This window comes from Choloepus didactylus, chromosome 8 (genome assembly GCF_015220235.1).
Source record: "Choloepus didactylus isolate mChoDid1 chromosome 8, mChoDid1.pri, whole genome shotgun sequence".
NCBI classification, from domain to species: Eukaryota; Metazoa; Chordata; class Mammalia; order Pilosa; family Megalonychidae; genus Choloepus; species Choloepus didactylus.
In genome coordinates, this window is record NC_051314.1 from 67378225 (window position 1) to 67400805 (window position 22581).

The 22581-nt window shown below is 37.1% G+C and overlaps 1 protein-coding gene across 2 annotated transcripts in view; it reads right to left on the minus strand.

The window, feature by feature from the left end:
* The window catches only part of TBK1 (TANK binding kinase 1), an 83803-nt gene extending 61847 nt beyond the window's left edge, over positions 1-21956 (minus strand). Inside the window, exons 1-5 of one of the 2 annotated variants that reach the window (XM_037846460.1) lie at positions 21848-21956; positions 11621-11738; positions 5555-5695; positions 3686-3815; positions 1391-1572 (exon numbers count right to left, since the gene is read on the minus strand). In XM_037846460.1, coding sequence (XP_037702388.1) covers positions 1391-1572; positions 3686-3815; positions 5555-5695; positions 11621-11707 — 540 coding nt within the window. In that variant the 5' untranslated portion in view covers positions 11708-11738; positions 21848-21956. Of the gene's footprint in view, positions 1-1390; positions 1573-3685; positions 3816-5554; positions 5696-11620; positions 11739-21847 lie in introns of those variants that run through there. The other variant, XM_037846461.1, reaches the window with a different exon arrangement.
* Between the last annotated feature and the right edge of the window lie 625 nt (positions 21957-22581).

The following is a 22581-nucleotide window of genomic DNA, read 5'->3' on the forward strand; positions in this document are numbered from 1 at the left end:
TGAAACCACCAGCGTATATGGTCTGGCTGGCCCCTGCCTACACCTCCAATTCCAGCTTCTAACACCAGCCCCTTCCCCTCACTAAACTCTACCCAAACTGCCATTCTTTTTGTTTCTTGACCACCAATGTCATTCTTGTTTCTAGGCCTTTGTACTTGCTGTTCTCTTGCTTGTAATGCCCTCTGCCCAAATCTCTGCACAGCTCGCGTCTTATCATTTAAGTGTCAGTTCATTTAGGTCTTAAGGGAGGCTTACCTATGTTTCTTTTGCTAGTCACTCTTTATCTGATTACCCTAATTTATCACCTTCACAACACTTCAATTATCTGACTTTATCTTATTTACTTGTTAACTGTCTATTTCCCCACTAAAATGTGGGCTGCATAAGAGCAGAAATCATATGTCTTGTTCACCATCGAAAGGTGCCTGGTACACTAAGTAGGCACTCCATAAATATTTGACAAATGGATGAAATCCTTTTTCTATCTATTCTTATCTAAAAGATCATCAAATATAACTACAGATTAATTTTGGATTACATATTGTTAGGACAATTTAAGGCACTTTAATTCACACCAGGCTTAGAATAACCCAAATGAAACTAAAAGGGTGACTAGACTTTATCCCTCATGTTATAAGATTACAACAACAGAATCCAATTGAAAAAGAGTCATAGAATGTAAGACTTTTGATATGAAAGCCAGAGCCACAATTACCAGTAGCTATATATTACAAACTTCCTGACTGGTGTTAAAATATATTTACTTTTAAGTATGATATTTTCTTAAGTGTTTTAAACATTTACTAATGTTATACAGACACATACATAAACCTAGGAACTTTTCAATCAAGGAGCTTTCTAGCATTTCAAGTTAGATTTTTTCAGAGGCATTGCATTGCATTGTGTGTGTGTGTGTGTGTGTGTGTGTGTGTGTGTGTGTGTGTGTTTTTCTAACAGTGGTCCTTTCGGTCTCTCAATAATCTCCGCTGAATAGAATTCTTCTGTTTCAGACTTACAATGAATTTTACTCTATAGGGAATAGAATTCTAACAAGCTTGTAATAGATAAATTGCTCAGATCCCCAAAAAAGGAAACTTTACTAGTGAGATTCTCCAAGTGTAGAGACAGCTTTTAATACAGATTCATAACATTAGTAAAATTAAGGGACTAAAGGGTGCTATAAAACTTGGAAAAATTTTAACAGAAAAATAACAGCACTCTTAGAAATCAATTCCCAATTCCCTTTTACCCATATTCATTAGAATAGAAAACATAACTTTTGTCATAAAAATTAGATAAGACATTTTATGGATACCGAGTTATATTTAATATCCAATTACCCAATTATATTTGCAACTTCTTGAAATAAAATTAGAGAGGAATGACTTACCAAATATTCTTCTGTGCCATAAAGAGAAACAAACTGCTCATCATCTTCCAATTCTCTAGCTGCACCAAAATCTGTGAGTTTATAAACAGACTGCCCATCCTCTCCTATAACACGCATTATATTTCCTGGCTTGATGTCACGGTGCACTATGCCGTTCTCTCGGAGATGATTCATTCCACCCACTTCAACAGTAAATACAAAACAAAGGACATTATAATGTAGGTGTCATTTGCGTATGTACATAAGCACCTCAAATTCATTTACATAATTCATTCAAATTCACCAAGTCTCAAATAAATATAAATTTTGTCCATAAGTTGCTCCAAAGTCATTTTATTCAAAAAAAGTGATGGATGATATGTATATTTTATATCTCAGGTTTCAATTATAAAGGATTTAAGAATAAGGGTCAATGCAGTCTAAGGAAGACACCAATCTTTCTTAAATAGTGTTAGGAAAATGTAACAAAAGAGTCTTAAGCATGCCTCTTCCTCAAATACTTTTGCTTATATATATGTAGGCAATCTGCCTAAATTTAAGAATAATAAAGATTCCAAAGAAAGATAGCAAACTTTTACTTTCATTAGTTTTATATTTTTTTACTTTGGTAAATAATTCCACAAAAAGTAAACTGAAGTCAATACATAAACTAGTAAAAAAGTATCAGAAAGAGGGAAAAGTGTCAGAATTATTTCTAGAAAAATATATTTCTCATATACTTAGTACTATTCCAAAAAGGCCTTTGTTTTTGTTTTTTTATAAGGGCAAAAGTGAATGTTGCTGAAATCGTGTGGCTAACACGTAGTACTACCAAGTGATAGCTTGTAGCATTTGACAGCTAAGAGACGAATGTCTAAATTAAATATACGAAAGTAGATTTAGGGGTATTAATGTGTAATAATTTAAACCCAGGGCTGTCAGTATACTTAGGAAAGCATCAATTATCTATAAGTTCTAAATGAGTCAACAGGCAGTACCATACTTCCATAACCACTGTTTCATTTTATCCTCGCTCAGGTATTCTCCATCCTGCTTCTAGCATCAAGTTCAAGACTTCCCAGTAAACTTTTTACCTTATCACTGGGCTCTTCCTTTCCTCATAAATTTGATCCATTTCTTTCCAAGAAGGTATTACCTTTGGTTACCATATATATTTTCATAACAGTTTTATTGAGATACAATTCACGTATCATAAAATTCACTCTTTTAAAGTATGCAATTTAGTGGCTTTTGTTTAGTTGATATTCACAGAGTTGTGTATCCATCATCACTAATATGGGAACATTCTGATCACCCAAAAAAGAAATTTTGTACTCATTAGCCTTTCCTTGGCAACCATTAATCTACTTTCTGTCTCTACAGACTTGCCTATGCTGGACATTTAATATAAATGGAATCATACAATATTTATTCTAATGTGTCTCGCTTCTTCCACTTAGCATAATGTTTTCAAAATATATCCATGTTGTAGCATGTATTGGTACTGCATTCCTTTTTATGGCTCAATAATATTCCATTTATGGATATTCCACATTTTACGTATCCATTCATCAGTTGATGGACATTTGGGCTGTTTCCATTTTTAGGCTATTATGAATAAAGCTGCTATGAACATTCGTGTACAAGTTTTTGAGTAGATATATTTTTAATATTCTTGGGTAAATAAACTAGAAGAGGAATGTGGCAACTCTGTTTAACCTATTGAGGACTGCCCAACTATTTTCTAACGTGGTTGCACCATTTTGCAATCCTACCCTCAATGTATGAGGGTTCCTATCTCTCCATATCCTTGCCAATACTGGTTATGGTCCGTTTTTAATTTTAGCCATCTTAGTGGGTATGAAGTGCCATCTCATTGTGGTTTTGATTCACAGTTCTGTGATGACCAATGATAACGGACATGTTTTTACATGCTTTTTGGCCATTTGCATACTATCTTCTTTGGATAAATGCCTATTCAAATCCTTTGCCTATTTTTAATTGGGTTATTTATCTTTTTATCATTGAGTTATAAGAGTTCTTTATATATTCTGAATACAAATTCCTTATTAAATATATGACTTGCAAATATTATCTACCCTTCCATGGGTTGTCTTTTCACTTTCTTGATGGTATCCTTTGAAGTACAGAAGTTTTTAATGTTGATTTATTTTTTTCTTTTGACACCTGTGCTTTTAGTGTCTTACCTAAAAAAGCATTGCCTAAAGGTCTTCAGTTTTGAAAGTAAGGAATTCATTTTTTAATTCTTGTTATTAAATTATATCTATATATATCCATATAAATAAACCAACATACCTACATCTCGCAAAACAATTAAAAATTCAGACTCTGGTAGTCCATAGGCATTAGATGGCTCTTCTAAAACAGTGTACAAACTTCCACATGGACAAAATTCCATAATAAGTACTTTATGTCTTGTGGTTGTCTGAAAAAAAATCACTGATATGACTCAATATATAATATAAGCTTTTATCATATGCCAATACTTAACGTCATTTCATTTAAATGTACGATTTGTTATACTGATAAAGGCACTTTGTGTTCCTTCACATAGGATTCACTAAACATTTGCTGACTACACACATATAGGAATTAGTATCTTTCCAATTCCTATTAAGAACGTTAGATTTGTTTTTTGAAAACAATCAAACCTCAGTGAAAATGGCTAAATCTGAACTATAAAATCATTGCTTGCAATATTATAAAGTTTTTGTTAAAACTGTCTTTAATGTCTTACGCATAATAGTATATTTAGGACAATCAGCTTCTCTAACAAATCTCTTGATCACTTAAAATTCCTCTCACAACAAGTACTACTACTTCAAGGAATGGAGTCCTATCCTTAAAAACAAATGCGTGCCAGGATAGGTCCTTCTTGCAGCGAAATTCCAGGTCTGCTCATCTGCATCTGAGCTGCTGACTTCTTTTACAAGCTTGACTTTAATGTACCATTTGTTATAAGATGCATCAACAATTTAGTAAGAGTATTACAGGGAAAAAGAAATGCTATCAAATTAAATAATCATATTGATTTATAAGATGCATACCAATGTCAGCAAGTTGAAAATGTGAATATGAATATTGTTCAGTATTCATTCTTCAACTTTTTCTTCCTTTTCTAATTTTTTCCTACATATCCTCAAAACACTCTTATAAAATACTCTGAATTTCCCTACTATTCAGTGGTTATTAAAAAAGAAATAATTAAAAAAAATATGCAGCTGCTTTTCAATTATTAAATAATGTATGTTGATCTTTGAAAATTTGGGAAATATCCATAATTCCATTACCCAAAGATAATTATGTTAATATTTTGGTATTTTTCCTTTTAGTAATTTTTCTATGTATCAAATCAAACCTTGTCTCTCTCTCTCTTTGTATATATGAATGTATGTATGTATTAAAAAAACTGCATATAACTCTGTATACAGCAAGATCATCTCTCATCTAACAGCTTATATAAGCATGTTCCAGGTCATTAAAATTTTGGTAAATATCAGTTTTCCTCACTGTTTATCCATCACAGAGGGTAACTTATTCAACTTATTTAACAAGGTTATAACTAATTCTTTGTACATAAAACTATCATTTGCATTTCCGATTACTTTCTAAGAAGTAACTGCTAAAAGTGAAATCACTAGGATAAGGCGTATAAATTGCCAAATTATTTTTCAAAAGGAGTGACTTTATTGCTTACCTCAAAGGGATTAAAAAAGATTTCTATTTTCAATATAGATTATTTTTCCTAGTGACATTATTTTTGCTATTTTTCCCTTAAATCAATTCTGTCCTTTACATCTGGACTTCTTATCTTAATTTCTGGATTTCTAAGATTTTTATTCTTACAAAGACTTCTTTGTATTGTTTGACTTTCTCTTTGATCCTTTTATTTATGTTAGCTTCAGTTTTTTTTCTAGTAGTAATACTGGTAACCATATTCTTTACCTTTTATTTCTTACATTACTTTTTTCTGATTCCTTTTTTATGCTACTTAGTTTCCACTGCTCTATCTATCCAAGAATCTTTGGGGATAGGATACTTCGTTACATGAGCCCTAATTTTCACCAGTTTTTTGAACCCATTTTTTTATATTAGATTATGTCCCTCAATCAGAATAACTATGGTAAACATGATCACAAGATTAACTAAAGATTGACTACTTACCTCTTCTTCAATAGCAAATAATTTGACAATATTTTTGTGATTGAGTTTTTTTAACACTTCAAATTCTCTCATTTGAACATCCACTGGACGAAGGAAGCTTATATTATTAAATACTTTGATAGCAAATAAATCACCAGTTTTCTTAAAAAAAGAAGAAAGAAAATGTTTTATTTATTTACAAAAAGATACCAGTATAACTAGCTGTAGCAATTTATCCTTATTACAGAACATCTTGCATAACTTTTTTTAATGCAATTTTATTGAGTATAGTCACACACCACAGAAACCATCTGAAGTATACAATCACTGGCTCACATCATCAAACAGTTGTGCATATATCCCCCATGATCAAATTTAGAACATTTTCATTTTTCCAGAAAAGAAATGAAAATAACAAAGAAAACCCTAATCCTCCCATACTCCTTTATCCCCCCTATTATTGACCCACGGTATTGGTGTGGTACATTTGTTACTATTTATGAAAGAGTATTAAAATACTACTGTTAACTATAGTCCATAGTTTGCAATAAGTCCATTTTTCCCATATACCCCTCTATTAATAATTCCTTGTAATAGTGTTGTACATTTGCTCTAGTTCATGAAATAACTTTTCATTATTTGTACAGTTAATCATGGATATTGTCCACCATAAGATTCACTGTTTTAACCTTCAACTTTGCTTCTGGTGACATACATGACTCTAAACTTCCCCTTTTCCACAACACTCACACACCATTCAGCACTGCTAATTAATCTCACAATAACACACCCTGCGTAACTTTTAAGCCTTTGTAATAGGACTCCTGACTCTTAAAGGTCAAGTAAATCAATTAACTGCTCAATATTCCTTTCAAATTGAATGCTTTGGAATGTAAAAAAGAGACAATTTTCTTTCATATTATAAATAAAGTTTGCATTATGAGTCATTTACATATCAGAAGAGCCCTAATAGTACCAAACATGAAATTATATTTTAGATTTTAAGAAATTTTTCTTAGCTGTGATAATACATATGTGTGTGTAAGCAGGAATTGGAGAGTAAGGTTAAAGGTGACTTCCTAGTTAAATTATATCCTGCTTTCCTGGGTAACTTTCTGCAGTTTCACCTGGATGACTAGGGCAGGTTGTTCCTTCACAGACCATCCCCAGAGGATCAAAGTCATTTCCTTTTCTCTACAGTTGATACAGTTGCAAGCACCTCCACTCTCGCTCCCTCATGGCTTACGGAAGTGGATCACACAAAATTACAATGCATAGCTACATGTGGGAGGGAATTTTAGAAGTATAAAACATAAGCTTAAATTTCAACATATACATTACATTCTCATGTTTTTCTATATTAACCTTACTTTAAAACATTTTCCCCATTTCTCTGGTCAGAAAGCCTCTTGCTGTGATCAGTGCAGATCCTGAGAGTTTGGCCTTCCTTCTTCCATTCCAAGGTTCAATTTTTCTGGAGCAAGTGGAAAGGTCCTTTCCCCTTAGAGCCTATGGTTCAAGTACCACTTGCCTAAAGATATTTCAGGTCTGTCTATCAGGACCTCTGGGGTTTTCCTGCTTTGGAGCCCACTCTATAGCCTCCACACATCTTCACCACTTACAGCCATCATCCTCTCCTCAAACAAAATCTCATTATCTTTTCCTCAAAAGCATTTAACTGTTTCACAATTCCTCAAGATCACGATTTTGAGGCTACTATCTATGTGATTATCTGTTGTCACTCCAAATACACATGAAAGAGGAAAGGGGCCATGACTGTTTTCAGACAATATGAAAAGAGAACAATAATGTAACCACAGTTCAATTACCCTGTTATTCCATTAGTTCAGCCAGGTTAAGGACACTGACAAATCTATACAACCCCACAGAGATATTTTCCTTGAGGGCACTTGCCTCAAACTCAATCTAAAATTAGGAGAATCCTCATAGAAAAGCAAGCAGAAAAAAATAAAAATAATATAATAATGAAACAATAATGCAATGTACTCACTGTGATCTAGGCCAGTATATTCCAAATTTATGTAGTCTGCATATCTGTGATATTACTGGGATATATGTGGGAAAGTACCATTTTCCCTTTATCTATCTACCCTGTCACTTATTATTCACAGTTCTTAAGTCAAAGCATATCAATTCTACTTAAACCTCTATGTGCACATGTATATACACATATGCAGATCAATATATCCTTCCTACTTCTTTCATACACATATACAGCCACTCACAATAGTAGCTAAAGGCAAATTAATGAAAAAAGAGACAGATTAAGTAGGTGATATACTTTAACAAATAGTAAATTTAGGGACTTCATAGTTACTCTTTTTTTTTTTTTTATTTTATTGAGATATATTCACATACCATGCAGTCATACAAAACAAATCGTACTTTCGATTGTTTACAGTACCATTACATAGTTGTACATTCATCACCTAAATCAATCCCTGACACCTTCATTAGCACACAAAAATAACAAGAATAATAATTAGAGTGAAAAAGAGCAATTGAAGTAAAAAAGAACACTGGGTACCTTTGTCTGTTTGTTTCCTTCCCCTATTTTTCTACTCATCCATCCATAAACTAGACAAAGTGGAGTGTGGTCCTTATGGCTTTCCCAATCCCATTGTCACCCCTCATAAGCTACATTTTTATACAACTGTCTTCGAGATTCATGGGTTCTGGGTTGTAGTTTGATAGTTTCAGGTATCCACCACCAGCTACCCCAATTCTTTAGAACCTAAAAAGGGTTGTCTAAAGCATAGTTACTCTTAAGCAATAAAAGGATTTAGCCAGCATGGTAAAATTCCTTCAACAATTACAAGAGGAAGCAAGATTTGGGGGATATAATCTCAAACCCTTGAAATTGATGTCACTGAAAAAAAACACAGCAACTCAAAACACATCCCTGGAAAGATTATAAGGGGCCAAATGCTAAACTGGGTCTCAAATTGTAAAGTCAATTCTTATGCCTCTCAAATCCTTATTTTACTTTATTTTTTTTTAACTTTAATTTTTAATTTTTTTTTAACTTTATCAAAAAATTAAAAAACAAACAATAAAAAAAAACATTTCAAACAAAACCAAAACAAAGGAATAAGAAAAACAAATAACCTAAAATAACTACATTGCTTCCAACACGTTCATTCCTACCCTACCCCAAGAAAATAAACAGATAACCAAAGGAATAAGAAAAGCAAATAACCTAAAATAACTACATTTCTGCCAACTTGTTCCTACCATACCCTCCCCCAAATTAACAAACCATCATCGTTCCTGAGCATTCCCAGAACAATAAGTTTACCCTCCATACCTTATCTGTTCATTCAATTATGGTTCCCCCTTCACTATCTGCTGCCTATCTCTAGGTTCCCTACATTCTACAATATAAACCATTTATTTTACATTTTTTCATAGACTTCACATTAGTGGTAACACACAATCTCTCTCTTTTTGTGCCTGGCTTATTTCACTCAGCATTATATCTTCAAGGTTCATCCATGTTGTCATATGTTTCATGACCTCATTCCTTCTTACTGCCACACAGTATTCCAAAGTGTGTATATCACATTTTGTTTATCCACTCATCTGCTGAAGGACATCTGGATTGTTTCCATCTCTTGGCAATTGTGAATAATGCTGCTATGAACATTGGTGTGCAAATATCTGTTCATGTCACTGCTTTCAAATCTTCCGGGTATATACCGAGAAGTGAAATTGCTGGATCTAAAGGTAAGTCTATATCTAGTTTTCTAAGGAGCTGCCAGACCGTCTTCTAGAGTGGCTGTACCATTATACAGTCCCACCAACAATGAATAAGAGTTCCAATTTCTCCACATCCTCTCCAGCATTTGTAGTTTCTTGTTTGTTTAATGGCAGCCATTCTAATTGGTGTGAGATGGTATCTCATTGTGGTCTTAATTTGCACCTCCCTAATAGCTAGTGAAGATGAACATTTTTTCATGTGTTTTTTTGCCATTTGCATTTCCTCTTCAGAGAAATGTCTTTTCATATCTTTTGCCCATTTTATAATTGGACTGTTTGTACTACTGTCATTGAGTTGTAGGATTTTTTTTTATGTATGTAAGATATCGGTCTTCTATCAGGTACATGGCTTCCAAATATTTTTTCCCATTGAGTTGGCTGCCTCTTCACCTTTTTGACAAATTCCTTTGACGTACAGAAGCTTTTAAGTTTGAAGAGTTCCCGTTTATTTGTTTTTTCTTTTGTTGCTTGTGCTTTGGGTGTAAGGTCTAAGAAGTGACCTCCTAATACAAGGTCTTGAAGATGTTTCCCTACACTATCTTCTAGGAGTTTTATGGTACTGTCTCTTATATTGAGGTCTTTAATCCATTTTGAGTTAATTTTTGTGTAGGGTGTGAGGTAGGGGTCCTCTTTCATCCTTCTGGATATGGATATCCAGCTCTCCCAGTCCCATTTTTTGAACAGACTATTATGTCCCAGTTCAGTGGTTTTGGGGGCCTTCAAATCCTTATTTTAGATTTCTAAACTATCTTAGATAAAGTACATCTCCGTTTTCTTTGAAGAAATTCAAGTGGTTTTAGGGTAGTCTAATCTGTTCTCACTCATACATTTATTCTGTCAACAATTACAGAGTATCTACCATGTGTTAGGTGCACCGAGTATCCAAGGAGAATACTGAAAATCCAAGGAAGGAAAAAGGACCAGAATATGTGAAATATACCACATGCAATCCCTATCTGTTTTGAATGCCTGTCATCCCAGCAGTTTCCAGCTTAACATCCCCTCCAATGCCACCTTGCTACTATACCCAGAACTCTTTGTAGGTATTAGTTCTAGTTGGAGTTATATTCTACTATATAAAGCCTGGCACTTATCAGGTGCTTATTAAAGTGTGTTAAATTAATTTGGGCCACAGGAAGATAGGTTGTGAGATGTGTTTGCAATGCTAAAAGCTGTGCCACCACCCATTTTTCTCTTCTTCTTGGCATAGTGCACAAAACAAAAATGATTTCTAGGGCAGGAATATCTAAGGTTGATCACAATTAGCTTGATCAAGGACCCAGAGCCTGTGGATAATTCCAAAATTGAGGGAAAAAGCTAAAAACTGTCCTTAGGCACTTCTGATTCATTCTCTATAAGATAATGAGCCACAAGTTGTTTAAAGTCATATTCTCTCCCCAAAGGAAATGGCCCCTCCCATGAATACTTATTTATCATTGTATCACAGACACAACTGACTGGTAATCTCAAGATAGAGGCAAATATGAAGGAACTCCTCCCTACTAAAATGTTAGTGTCCCTTTTCTGAAAATAAGAATTTAGAAGGCGCCAAACATCTCTTAGCAAAAAACAAAGTCTTAGTGCTGAAAAATTAGTGAATAACTATTTGCATTATAAAAGGATTTTTTATTCCATTTTTCCCCCACTTCCTTCCCAGAACAGAAACTTTAATTATCTTTAATTTATTTTAAATTATTTTAATTACATCCTCCAATACTGAATCTAACATAAAATGTTTTGGTTCTTGAAGTGCTCCTGGGATTAGCCCTTTTATTCTATTACCACTTCACTACCAAGTTTCTGTTACCTCATACCAGGATATAGCCTTTTACCTAGTTTCCTTATTGATACCATTTTATGTCAATCTGTCTTGTAGGGTACCGGTTTTAGAGAGGGCATGAACCTTTAGTAGAGAGAATCAGAATCATCCATGGGTTCCCCCTCAAACTACACATCTACTCCCCACCATGCCCCTAACTCCTCCTATAACAAATCACTGCCACACTAAACTTCCATTAGTGAGACCATTCACTACCACAGGGGAGCAGGGTTGGGGAAAGCGTCGGAAAGCACAACACTAAACACATCTTCCTGTTTCCTTTCACTTCCCAACACATAACCTCTGCAGCAATTGGGTAAAAATCCTCATGGCCTCTGACACACCTATATTTAAGCAACCACAAAAACAGGTATTCTCTTCAGACAAAATAACCAAAATCACCAAGTCCCACATTTTAGTACATGTGTGTTTCTCACAATAGAATACATACAGTGATAAAAAGCCTCCAAAGTTTTCTCTGTACCAACCTTATGTCTTCCTCGAAAAACATTTGCAGTAGCTCCTTGGCCTAAAATATCAGATAAAAGCCATAGATGATTGGAAGTGCTCTGCATCTCCGCTTGGTTACGAGATCCTCTTGTTATACTAAGAGAAAAGATTTAAACATATTTAAAGGGAATAATACTTTTAAGAAATAAATGTTAGCTATTTTAAATCACAAGATCACACATTACTTATTCCTTAATTGAAGACTGAATAAAGAGGCCATCGTAAAAATCTAAGTTTCCAGCAATATTCAAGGCTAAAATATTGGTAAATGCTGAAAAAAACATTAACTGATAACATCTTACATATTCAATTTAATTCATTTACCACAGGGCTGAAAGAACAATTACTTTATGTCAATAAGAGTGATGTTTGTTGCTTACTTCCTTCAAATGTTTTTAAAGACTAAGTTTAAGTTATACTTTTAGTGTTTTAAAATAAAGTAATAATGTAAAATATAACAGAAATATTAAAAAATATATATTTCGTTTCCTTCTAAAGTAGGGCAACACTAAGGAAAACAATTGTGGCTACTTCATTGTGTTTCTATAACCTAAAATTTCTTCTACACAGAGCCTGACAATCATGACAGAAAGGTGCAAAATTATTCCTGAAACATTACTAACTCATCTGAAGTTAATTAGCTGTTCCCAAACCACCAATTATAACATACACATACCAAGTGTATATTACCAAGTCTTAAAAAGTAAGAATTGGGGGAGGGGGAGGGTCCAAGATGGCAGATTAGGAGAGAAAGAGCAATATTCGCCTCTATGAAAAACACTAGATAAAGGACAGAAAGTGCTCCAGAACAGCAGTGCCAGGGTTCCACCGACTGGGCAGGGACTTCTACATGCATAGTGACTGTGTATTTGGAGAAACTGAGAGGCTGCATTCATAGACGGATGAGGGTTTGGCCCGAAATGCCGCAGGGGAAAGGACCGTGGAACAGCAGAGGAGCGCAGTGGGGAGTAGCCTTCCATGCCCCAGGTACCCTCCTCAGAACCTGGTGTGGGTGACAACCCTTCACATACCCGCAGCCAAGAGCCCCCATGCCAAGGACTCCCCTGGCTGCTGGAGCAGTCAGATGATTGCGGAAGGGGGTAACTTTCCACACCCCTGCAGCCATCTTTGCAGCTGCTGGGAGACACACCTTCACAGTGCCATGGCCAAGAGCTTCCCTGAAGGATTTTGGGATTCTGCAGGCTTATAACAGCACCCACTCTTCCTCCACAGAAGCCCACAGTGTGCACAGCCTAGAGGCCAGGTGCTTCATGGAAATGCCAGGAGATCTCCCCCAATCCCAGGGATTCATGGGCGCCCCACCAGAGAGTGTCTGTGGGGCGTTTGAGCTGGAGGGTGAGATGCGCAGCTTTGCGGCCTCAGGCTGCTCCACCCACAGCCCCAGGAGAATGGCCAGAACCACTGTGTCCTGGAGCAGACTCCCTGCCAAACTGCCCAGGGCATGCTCCCCACCCACAGGGCTGGCGGTCCCCACTGCAAACAGAAAACTGGTACACCGATTGGGCCTCCACATAGTTTGGGCCCCTATACAGTGCATAGACAAAATTGGGGAGAACTGGCTTCAGGGTAAGAGGAAGCTCAGGAGAGCCATCTACTGGTAAGGTCAGGGAAAGTACACTCCACCAAGCTGAAGCTCTGTCAAATTATAGATAAATGTTCAAACAAGGCTGCACATCCTAAGAGAACCCCATCAAGATAAGCAAATGCCAAGAGGCCAAAAACAACAGAAAATTATAAAGCACAAGAAGAAACCAGACGATCTGGATAACCCAAATGCCCAAATTAAAAAGCCAGAGGAGACACAGAACTTGGGAAGTGAAAGAACAAAAGAACGAATGGTGAAAAAAAGGGAAAAATTTGAAATAGATCTCAGGGAAATGATGAACATGAAGCACACAAATATAAGAATCATCAATGCTCCACAAGGGGACGAGAAAAGGGCTAGGAAGAGTATACAAAGACACTGTTGGGGAAAACCTCCCAACCCTTCTAAATGACATAAATATGCAAATCATGGATGCCCAATGTGCCAGTTTGTATATTTGTGTCCCCCAGAAAAAGCCATATTCTTTACTGCATTCTTGTGGGGGCAGACATATTAGTGTGGACTGGATTGGAACCTATTGGTTCAGTGTCTGTGGAGATGTGACCTACCCAACTGTAGGTGATAACTCTAGACTTGATAATTTCCATGGAGGCATGGCCCTGCCCATTCAGTGTGGGCCTTGTTTAGTTTACTGGAGAACTATATAAGCTCAGACAGAAGGAACTCATAGTGAGCTGGAGCTGAGACAGACATTTTGAAGATGGCCGTTGGGAAGCTGATGCAGACATTTTGGAGAATGCCATTTTGAGACGCAACCTGTAAGCAAGCAGATGCCAGCTACATGCCTTCCCAGCTAACAGAGGTTTTCCGGATGCCAATGGCCTTTTTCCAGTGAAGGTACCCTTTGCTAATGGATACTTTATAGCCTTAAGACTGTAAATGTGTAACCAAATAAACCCCCTTTATAAAAGCCAATCCATTTCTGGTGTTTTGCATTCTGGCAGCATTAGCAAACTAGAACACCCAAAGAACTCCAAATAAAATAAATTCAAATAAACCCATGCCGAGACATATTCTGATTAGACTGTCAAATGCTGAAGCAGAAAGTTCTGAAAGCAGCAAGAGAGAAGCAATTCACCACATACAAGAGAAACAACATAAGACTAAGTAGTGACTACTCAGCAGGCACCATGGAGGTGAGAATGCAGGCACCATGGAGGTGAGAATGCAGTGGTATGATATATTTAAAATTCTGAAAAAGAAAAATTGCCAGCCAAGAATTCTTTATTCAGCAAAGCTCTCCTTCATAATTGAGGAAGAGTTTAAAATTTTCACAAACAAATGCTAAGAATTTGCTAACAAGAGACCTGCCCTACAAGAAACACTAAAGGGAGCCCTACCGGCTGAGTTAAAAAAAAGGAGAGAGAGTTCTGGAGAACAGCACAGAACTGAAGAGTTTTAATAAGGGCAACTTAAAGGAAGTAAAGAGAGACAGCGGAAAAAACACATCTGACAAATAAAAACCAAAGGATAAGATGGCTAATTTAAGAACTGCTTTTAAGTAATAACACTGAATGTGAATGGATTAAACCCCCCAATTAAAAGATATAGATTGGCATAGTGGATTAAAAAATAAGAACCATCAATATGTTGCTTACAAGAGACTCAGCTTAGACCCTGCAAAACAAAGAAGCTGAAAGTGAAAGGATGGAAAAAAATATTCCATGCAAGCTATAGCCAAAAGAAAGCACGGGTAGCAATATTAATTTCAGATAAAATAGACTTTAAAGGCAAGGATGTCATAAGAGACAAAGAAGGACACTGTATACTAATAAAAGGGGAAATTCACCAAGAAGAAATAACAATCATAAATGTTTATGCAACCAATCAAGGTGCTCCAAAGTACATGAGACAAACATTGGCAAAATTGAAGGAAGAAACAGATGTTTCCACAACAATTGCGTGAGACTTCAATACATCACTCACTCCTATAGACAGATCAACGAGACAGAGGACCAATAAGGAAAACGAGAACCTAAACAATGTGATGAATGAATTAGACTTTACAGACATATACAGAGCATTACATCCCAAATCACCAGGTTATAAATTCTTCTCCAGTGCTCATGGAACTTTCTCCAGGATAGATCATATGCTGGGGCATAAAACAAACCTCAATAAATTTAAAAAGACTGAAATTATTCAAAGCACAATGGAATACAACTAGAAGTCAATAACCAACAAAGGTCTAGAAATTCGCAAATATCTGGAGGTTAAACAACATGCTCCTGAACAATCAGTGGGTCAAAGAAGAAATTGCAAGGGAAATTGCTAAACATATAGAGATGAATGAAAATGAGAACAGAACATATCAAAACTGATAGGATGCAGAGAAGGCAGTGTTGAGGTGGAAATCTATAGCTCTAAATGCATATATTAAAAAGGAAGAAAGAGCTAAAATCGAAGAACTAATGGAACAACTGCAGAAGCTAGAAAATGAAAAGCAATCCTAAAGCAAGTAGAGGAAAAGAAATAATAAGGATTGAAGCAGAAATAAATGATATGGAGAAAAAAAAAACACAATAGAATAAATAAAACCAAAAGCTGATTCTTTGAGAAGATTAACAAGACAGACAAACCCTTAGCTAGACTGAGAAAGTCAAAAAGAGAGAAGACCCAAATAAACAAAATAAGTAATGAGAGGGGGGACATTACTGTGGATCCCCCCAAAATTTTAAAAACCATAAGAGGATACCATGAATGGCTGTATGTCAACAAGCTAGATAATTTAGAGGAAATGGTTAATTTCCTGTAAACACATGAACCCTAGGCTGACCAGACAAGAAACAGAAGACCTCAACAAACCAATCACAAGCAATGAGATCCAATCAGTCATCAAAAAGCTTTCTACAAATAAAACCCCAGGGCCAGATGGCTTCACAGGGGAATTCTACCAAACTTTCCAAAAAGAAATGACACCAATCCTACTTAAACGCTTTCAAAAATTTGAAGAAAATGGAAAACGACTAACTCATTTTATGAAGCCAACAACACTCTAATACCAAAAGCAGACAAAGATGCTATAAGAAAAGAAAACTACAGGCATACCTCCCTAATGAATATACATGCAAAAATTCTCAACAAAATACTTGCAAATCAAATCCAAAGACACATTTAAAAAATCATACACCATGACCAAGTGGGGTTCATTCCAGGCATGCAATGATGGTTCAACAGAAGAAAATCAATCAATATAATACAACACATTAACAAATCAAAAGGGAAAAATCAAATGATCATCTCAAAGATGCTGAAAACGCATTTGACAAAATTCAGAATCCTTCTTTGATAAAAACACTTCAAAAGGTAGGAACTGAAGGAAACTTTCTCAGTATGATGAAGGGCATATACGAAAAACCCACAGCCAGCATAATACTCAATGGCCAGAGGTTGAAAGCCTTCCCTCTAAGATCAGGAATGAGACAAGCATGCCCGTTGTCACTACTGTTATTGAACATTGTGCTAGAAGTTCTAGCCGGAGCAATCCGGCAAGACAAAGAAATAAAAGGCATCCAAATTGGAAAGGAAGAAATAAAACTGTCATTATTTGCAGATGATATGATTTTATATTTGGAAAACCCTGAGAAATCGATGACACAGCTACCTGAGTTAACAAATTTAGCAAAGTAGCAGGATATAAGATTAATGCACATAATGTTCCTATACACTAGAAATGACCTAACTGAAGAGACAAGAAGGATTCCATTCTCAATAGCAACTAAAAAAATCAAGTACCTAGGAATAAACTTAACCAAGAATGTAAAAGACTTCTACACAGAAAATTACATAACTTTACTAAAAAAAAAACAGAAGGGGTACTAAAAAGATAGAAAAATATTGCATGTTCATGGATAGAAAGGCTAAAAGTCATTACGATGTCAATCCTACCCAAACTGATCTACAGATTCATTGGAATTCCTATCAAAATTCCAACAACCTACTTTGCAGACTTGGAAAAACTAGTTATCAAATTTATTTGTATAGGAAAGATGCTGCAGATTGCTAAAAACATTCTAAAAAAGAAAAACGAAGTGGGAGGACTTACATTCCTGACTTTGAAGCTTACTATAAAAACACAGAAGTCAAAACAGCATGGTACTGGCACAAAGACAGACATACTGATGAATGGAATTGAATTGTGAATTCTGAAATAGACCTCAGAACAAGGGTCAACTGATTTTTGATAAGGCCCCCAAATCCACTGAACTGGGGCATGACAGTATCTTCAACAAATGGGCTGGGAGAACTGGATATCCATATCCAAAAGAATGAAAGAGGACCCCTATCTCACATCCTCAGTATCAAAGACCTCAATATAAGAGACAATACCATAAAACTCCTAGAAAATAATGTAGAGAAACATCTTCAAGACCTAGTATTGGAGGTTGTTTCTTAGACCTTATATACCCAAAGCACAAGCAACAAAAGAAAAAACAGATAAATGGAAATTTCTCAAAATTAAAAGCTTCTGGACCTCAAAGGAATTTGTCAAAAATGTAAAAAGTCAGTCAACCTAATGGGAAAAAATATTTGGAAACCATATATCTGATAAAAGAGTGATATCTTGCATATAAAAAGAAATCCTACAACTCAACGTCAATAGTACAAACAATCCAATTATAAAATGGGCAAAAGATATGAAAAGACATTTCTCTGAAGAGGAAATATAGATGGCTAAAAAACACGTGAAAAAATGTCCATCTTCACTAGCTTTTAAGGAGATTTAAATCAAGACTACAATGCGATATCATCTCACGCCAATTAGAATGGTTGCCATTAAACAAACAAGAAACTACAAATGCTGGAGAGGATGTGGAGAAACTGAAACTCTTATTCATTGCTGGTGGGACTGTATAATGGTACAGCCACTCCGAAGGACAGTTTGGCAGCTCCTCAGAAAACTAAATATCAGGTTACCCTATGATCCAACAATTTCACTTCTTGGTATATACCCAGATCTGAAAGCAGTGACGCAAACAGACATTTGCCCACCGATGCTTATAGCGGCATTGTTCACAATTGCCAAGACATGGAAACAATCCAAATATCCTTCAACAGATGAGTGGATAAATAAAATGCGGTATACACACATGATGGAATTCTATGCGGCAGTAAGAAGGAATGAGGTCATGAAACATGACAACATGGATGAACCTTGAAGACGTAATGGTGAATGAAATAAGTGAGACACAAAAGGAGAGAAATTGTATGTTACCACTAATGTGATCTCTGTGAAAAATGCAAAATAAGTGTCTTATAATGTAGAATACAGGCGACTTAGAGATATTCGGGACCTAATGAAGGGGGAACAATAATCTAATAGTACAGATGTGATAATGAGGGTGATCTCAATGGCATGGGAATGGTCAGGAGTGACTATGGTTTGTTAATGGGATTATAAGTATCAGTGTTGCACTGGTGAACATGTTTGTAAATGGTTGTTTAAAGGCAAGTATCCCACAGAGTAGCACCACAAACCTAAATAAGTCTTAGCATGATATATTTAAAAGGTATGACACTGGTGTAGAGGGTTAACAACAGAGTATGTAAAACTACCCATTACATATTAATGACTATATTTAATAGGAATATCTTATCAACTGTACACTAATACTAGGGATGAATAATTAGCAGCCGATAAGAGCTCTGGGATGTACTGTGTTTGATAACTGTTTAAAGTTGAGAGTGATGATGATGGTACAACTAAGTGAATATAATGTAAGAAACTGACCATTTATCTTGGGATAGAATATATATTAAGTCAAGTTAGGAACCCACTACTTAATAAACCAAGCCCTTGACTTGAGGACTGCTCTTTTGAAACTTAGGGTTGTAAATAGGAGGCTGAGCCCTCCTATAATTATGCCTAAGAGGCACCTCCAGGGAAGCTCGTTGTTGCTCAGATGTGGCCTTTCTCTCTCTAAGCCCAACTCAGCAAATAAATTCATTAACAATTCCCCCACCACCACCACCACAAGGGACGTGACTCACAGGGAAGAATCTCCTTGGCGACGTGGGAAATGATTCCCAAGAATGAGCCTGCCACTAGCAGCAAGAGTGAAAATACCTACTAGACCAAAGGGGGGGGGGGTGAGGAAAGAAAGGTAACATTCTAAGGTTACAGTGGCTGGGAGATCCCAAGTAGAGTCAAGGGGCTATCCTGGAGGTTTCTCTTACGCAAGCTCTAGCTAGACATCCCAAATGGCCACAGTAAGCCATGCCCATACCAAAAGTGTCCCCAAATATCCAGGTCCCTACCTGAGATTCTATAAAAGATGCATTAAGTTTTATCTTTCAGAAACTTAAATCTAGAGTGTTCCTATACCTGACAAGTCCTAAAACCCAGAGGAAACAGCCCCTTTAAGATTAACTATCAGATGCAGCCCTGTTCCCCATACAGTCGACACCCCTTTCAACATGAACAAGTTAGGGTGCTCACTGCCTAGACAGCCCTGAAGATGGAGAAAGAGATTAAGCGAGAGGAAAGATAGCAAAAAACAAGAAAGACTGAAGGAAGGTCTCTAAATACTGAAACTTTATGCAATTATACATATATTTTTGGATGCTGGGATGTTGGGATGGCTGAAAGGAGGTAAATGAGATGGTAGAACTGTAGCCTATAGCATCCTTTGGGATTTGCTCTATAGCAGCTCACTGAATTGCGCCTTGAATGTCTTCACCTTTCTGCATATACCTCGTGTTGCATAATAAGGAAAGAAATGAAATTGTGGAACTGTATAACCCATAACAATTTTTGAAATTATCTATATGACTGCTTGTTGAGCTGTACATCAAGAGATGACACCATTCTCTATCTATGCTATATTCTACAATAATGGAAATGGCTGAAGTTGTGGAACTGTGACCAATGATATTCTTTGAGATTTACTCTCTAACTACTTGTGAAATCATAGTTTGAAAGTTATCACTGTTACGTATATATGTTAAAAGTCACAATAAAAAAAATTAAAAAAAAATCACTCCTAGGCTTGCCCTTTAATATTGAAAAGCTTATAGAACTATAAGAATATTAAAAATATTTGAGTTCCATGTTTGAATAAACATGGTTTGCTAACACAGCATAAATACTTGTCCCATCATGCCACCTTAAACCTTCCATAATCTCAGATGGAAACACAGATTTTAGTAAGTTTGGACAAAGAGTACAATGTTGGACTAGGTAATCAGTGATGAACTAATGACTGCCAATATTCCCAGTAGGGTTAGGAAAATACAGAACAGCCAGGGTCTAAATTTCACCAATCTGTGGTATATGAGGATGGATTTCTCAATTTTAGCACCATAAAGTAATTTATTGGAAGTAAGCAATAAAAATAAGATTCCCTTTCACAACAAACGAAAATACGTTTTTCAGTAACTGCATTTAAGAGGTGATGATAAACTACTCTAATATCTGATGTAAAACCTTCCTTAGTTAATGTAATTTTGCTTTTTAAAGGTAACGGCAAATGACAAATAGTATCCCTAGGCACCTACATGTACCTAGTGGATAATATAAAGCAAATCACACAGATCTGCTCCCTATATGCTGACATAAAATTGTGGTTTCACAACAATCAGAGAAATCATCTTTTAAAGCTGTCACTAATCGCACAATAACAGCACGCTAAACATGACTCAGCACATCCACAAGGTGCTTGGTATATAAATCTTCCCAAATCTGTGACAGAGTACAGGCAGGAACTCAACAAGTATGTTCCCGGTGACGCTGTCCTGCGTGTACTTCCTTATACTGTTCAAAACGAAAGTTATTTGTGCAGAGATGAAAACGGTATATGGACAAAGTTCAAGGATTTCCAAACTGTACAGCTGTGGGAATCATTTATTAAACAGATATTATATTCAGGTTACAGAATGAAAAGGTCAATCTTCAGTTATATATTTGACAATATCTGGATAGAACTTGTTTTGAGGTCACCTACTGAAAATACCTAGGAAACGGATTAGAAAATAAACCCATAAGCTAGGTCGACGTGGGGCAAGGTAACGTTTGAGATTTTGCATTTTATCTGTATATATTAAAAAATCGTCAGCTTCTAGCTTCCAGTGAGTCAAACTCTGCTTTTAACATCATTAAAACTCTAATGAAACGTTTTTCAAATCCATTGCCCGAAGGATCTAACTAGTTTTAAACTGCCGGTACTGTCAACACTCAGAAAGAGCTAGAAAAGGGATGAGCCTAACTCTAAAGAAAAGAGGCAACCCGGGCCCAGCCCGGATAACGGACACCTCCACTCCTTGCCCAACGCCGCTGGGACCCAGGAGGGCCCCGGGCTGCAGACCAGAGGGGCGCCAGTGGAGCGAGGAGCCGAGATGGAGTGGACCGGGCTCGCGCAACCACTCCACCTCGGCTTCGGACGGTCCAAACACCCGGGAGGCGGTGTCGGCACCGCCAGGGTCCGGGGAGGGCTCGGCCTCGGGTCGTGCGGGGCTTCTCGGGTCGCCCGCCCCGCCCCCGCTCTGACTCAGCAGCCCACCCTCCCAAAGGGGACGGAAACACTCCGCGAGGGGTCATCTTAGCCCTCTGCCGTCCCTCCGACCGCTATGCCCCCCTTACCGAGCCCGGTCCCCTCAGCGCCACAGCCACAGCGCTCCCTCGGCCTCCTCGCGTCCGGGACACGGAGACTTCCGGCTTCCCGAGCCCAGAATAGGCACCGCCTGACGACGGCCGCCGCTCGCGGGTGCGCGTGCGTACGCGCGCACGCCCGGCCGCCGCTGCGAGGGGCGGGGAGGATGGGAATATCTGGGAACCCGGCCCGCCTCCTTTATTCTGTGTGTGCCCGCCCCCTTACTCTGAAGGTAGGACTTGGAGACCCCTAGGCGGTGAACACGATTCAGATTCCCACAACTGCAAAACCCGCCCGGTCCCTGAGCGCCAGAAGGCAGAGTGCGGAGTGCAGAAATAATGGGGAAGACAGAAATTGAACTAGTGATTACGTTCAGATATTCACAAGGAGGGCAGAATGCCGGATACACGAGGAATCAGCCTGGAGGGACGATTTGTATCTCCCAAGACCACTTTGGCTTCGTCTCAGAATAATTCAGACGTGAAATTGTTAATGTATGTTCACGTACTTCCTTCTGTATTTTGAAAAATGTCAATATTGAAGAACTGAGGTATTAAAACCAGGTCCTGCAATGTTTATGAGTTAAGATCTTAAGCAGCTATTCCCTGGAGAGGGTTTCCTTCTGCCCACTGCAGGACTGATTTCTTACATAAGGTGAGGGTGCCGTGACTCCTGGTGAAGTCAGGACTAAATTTCTAAGTGAAGAGGAGAAAGGGGGCTTCTT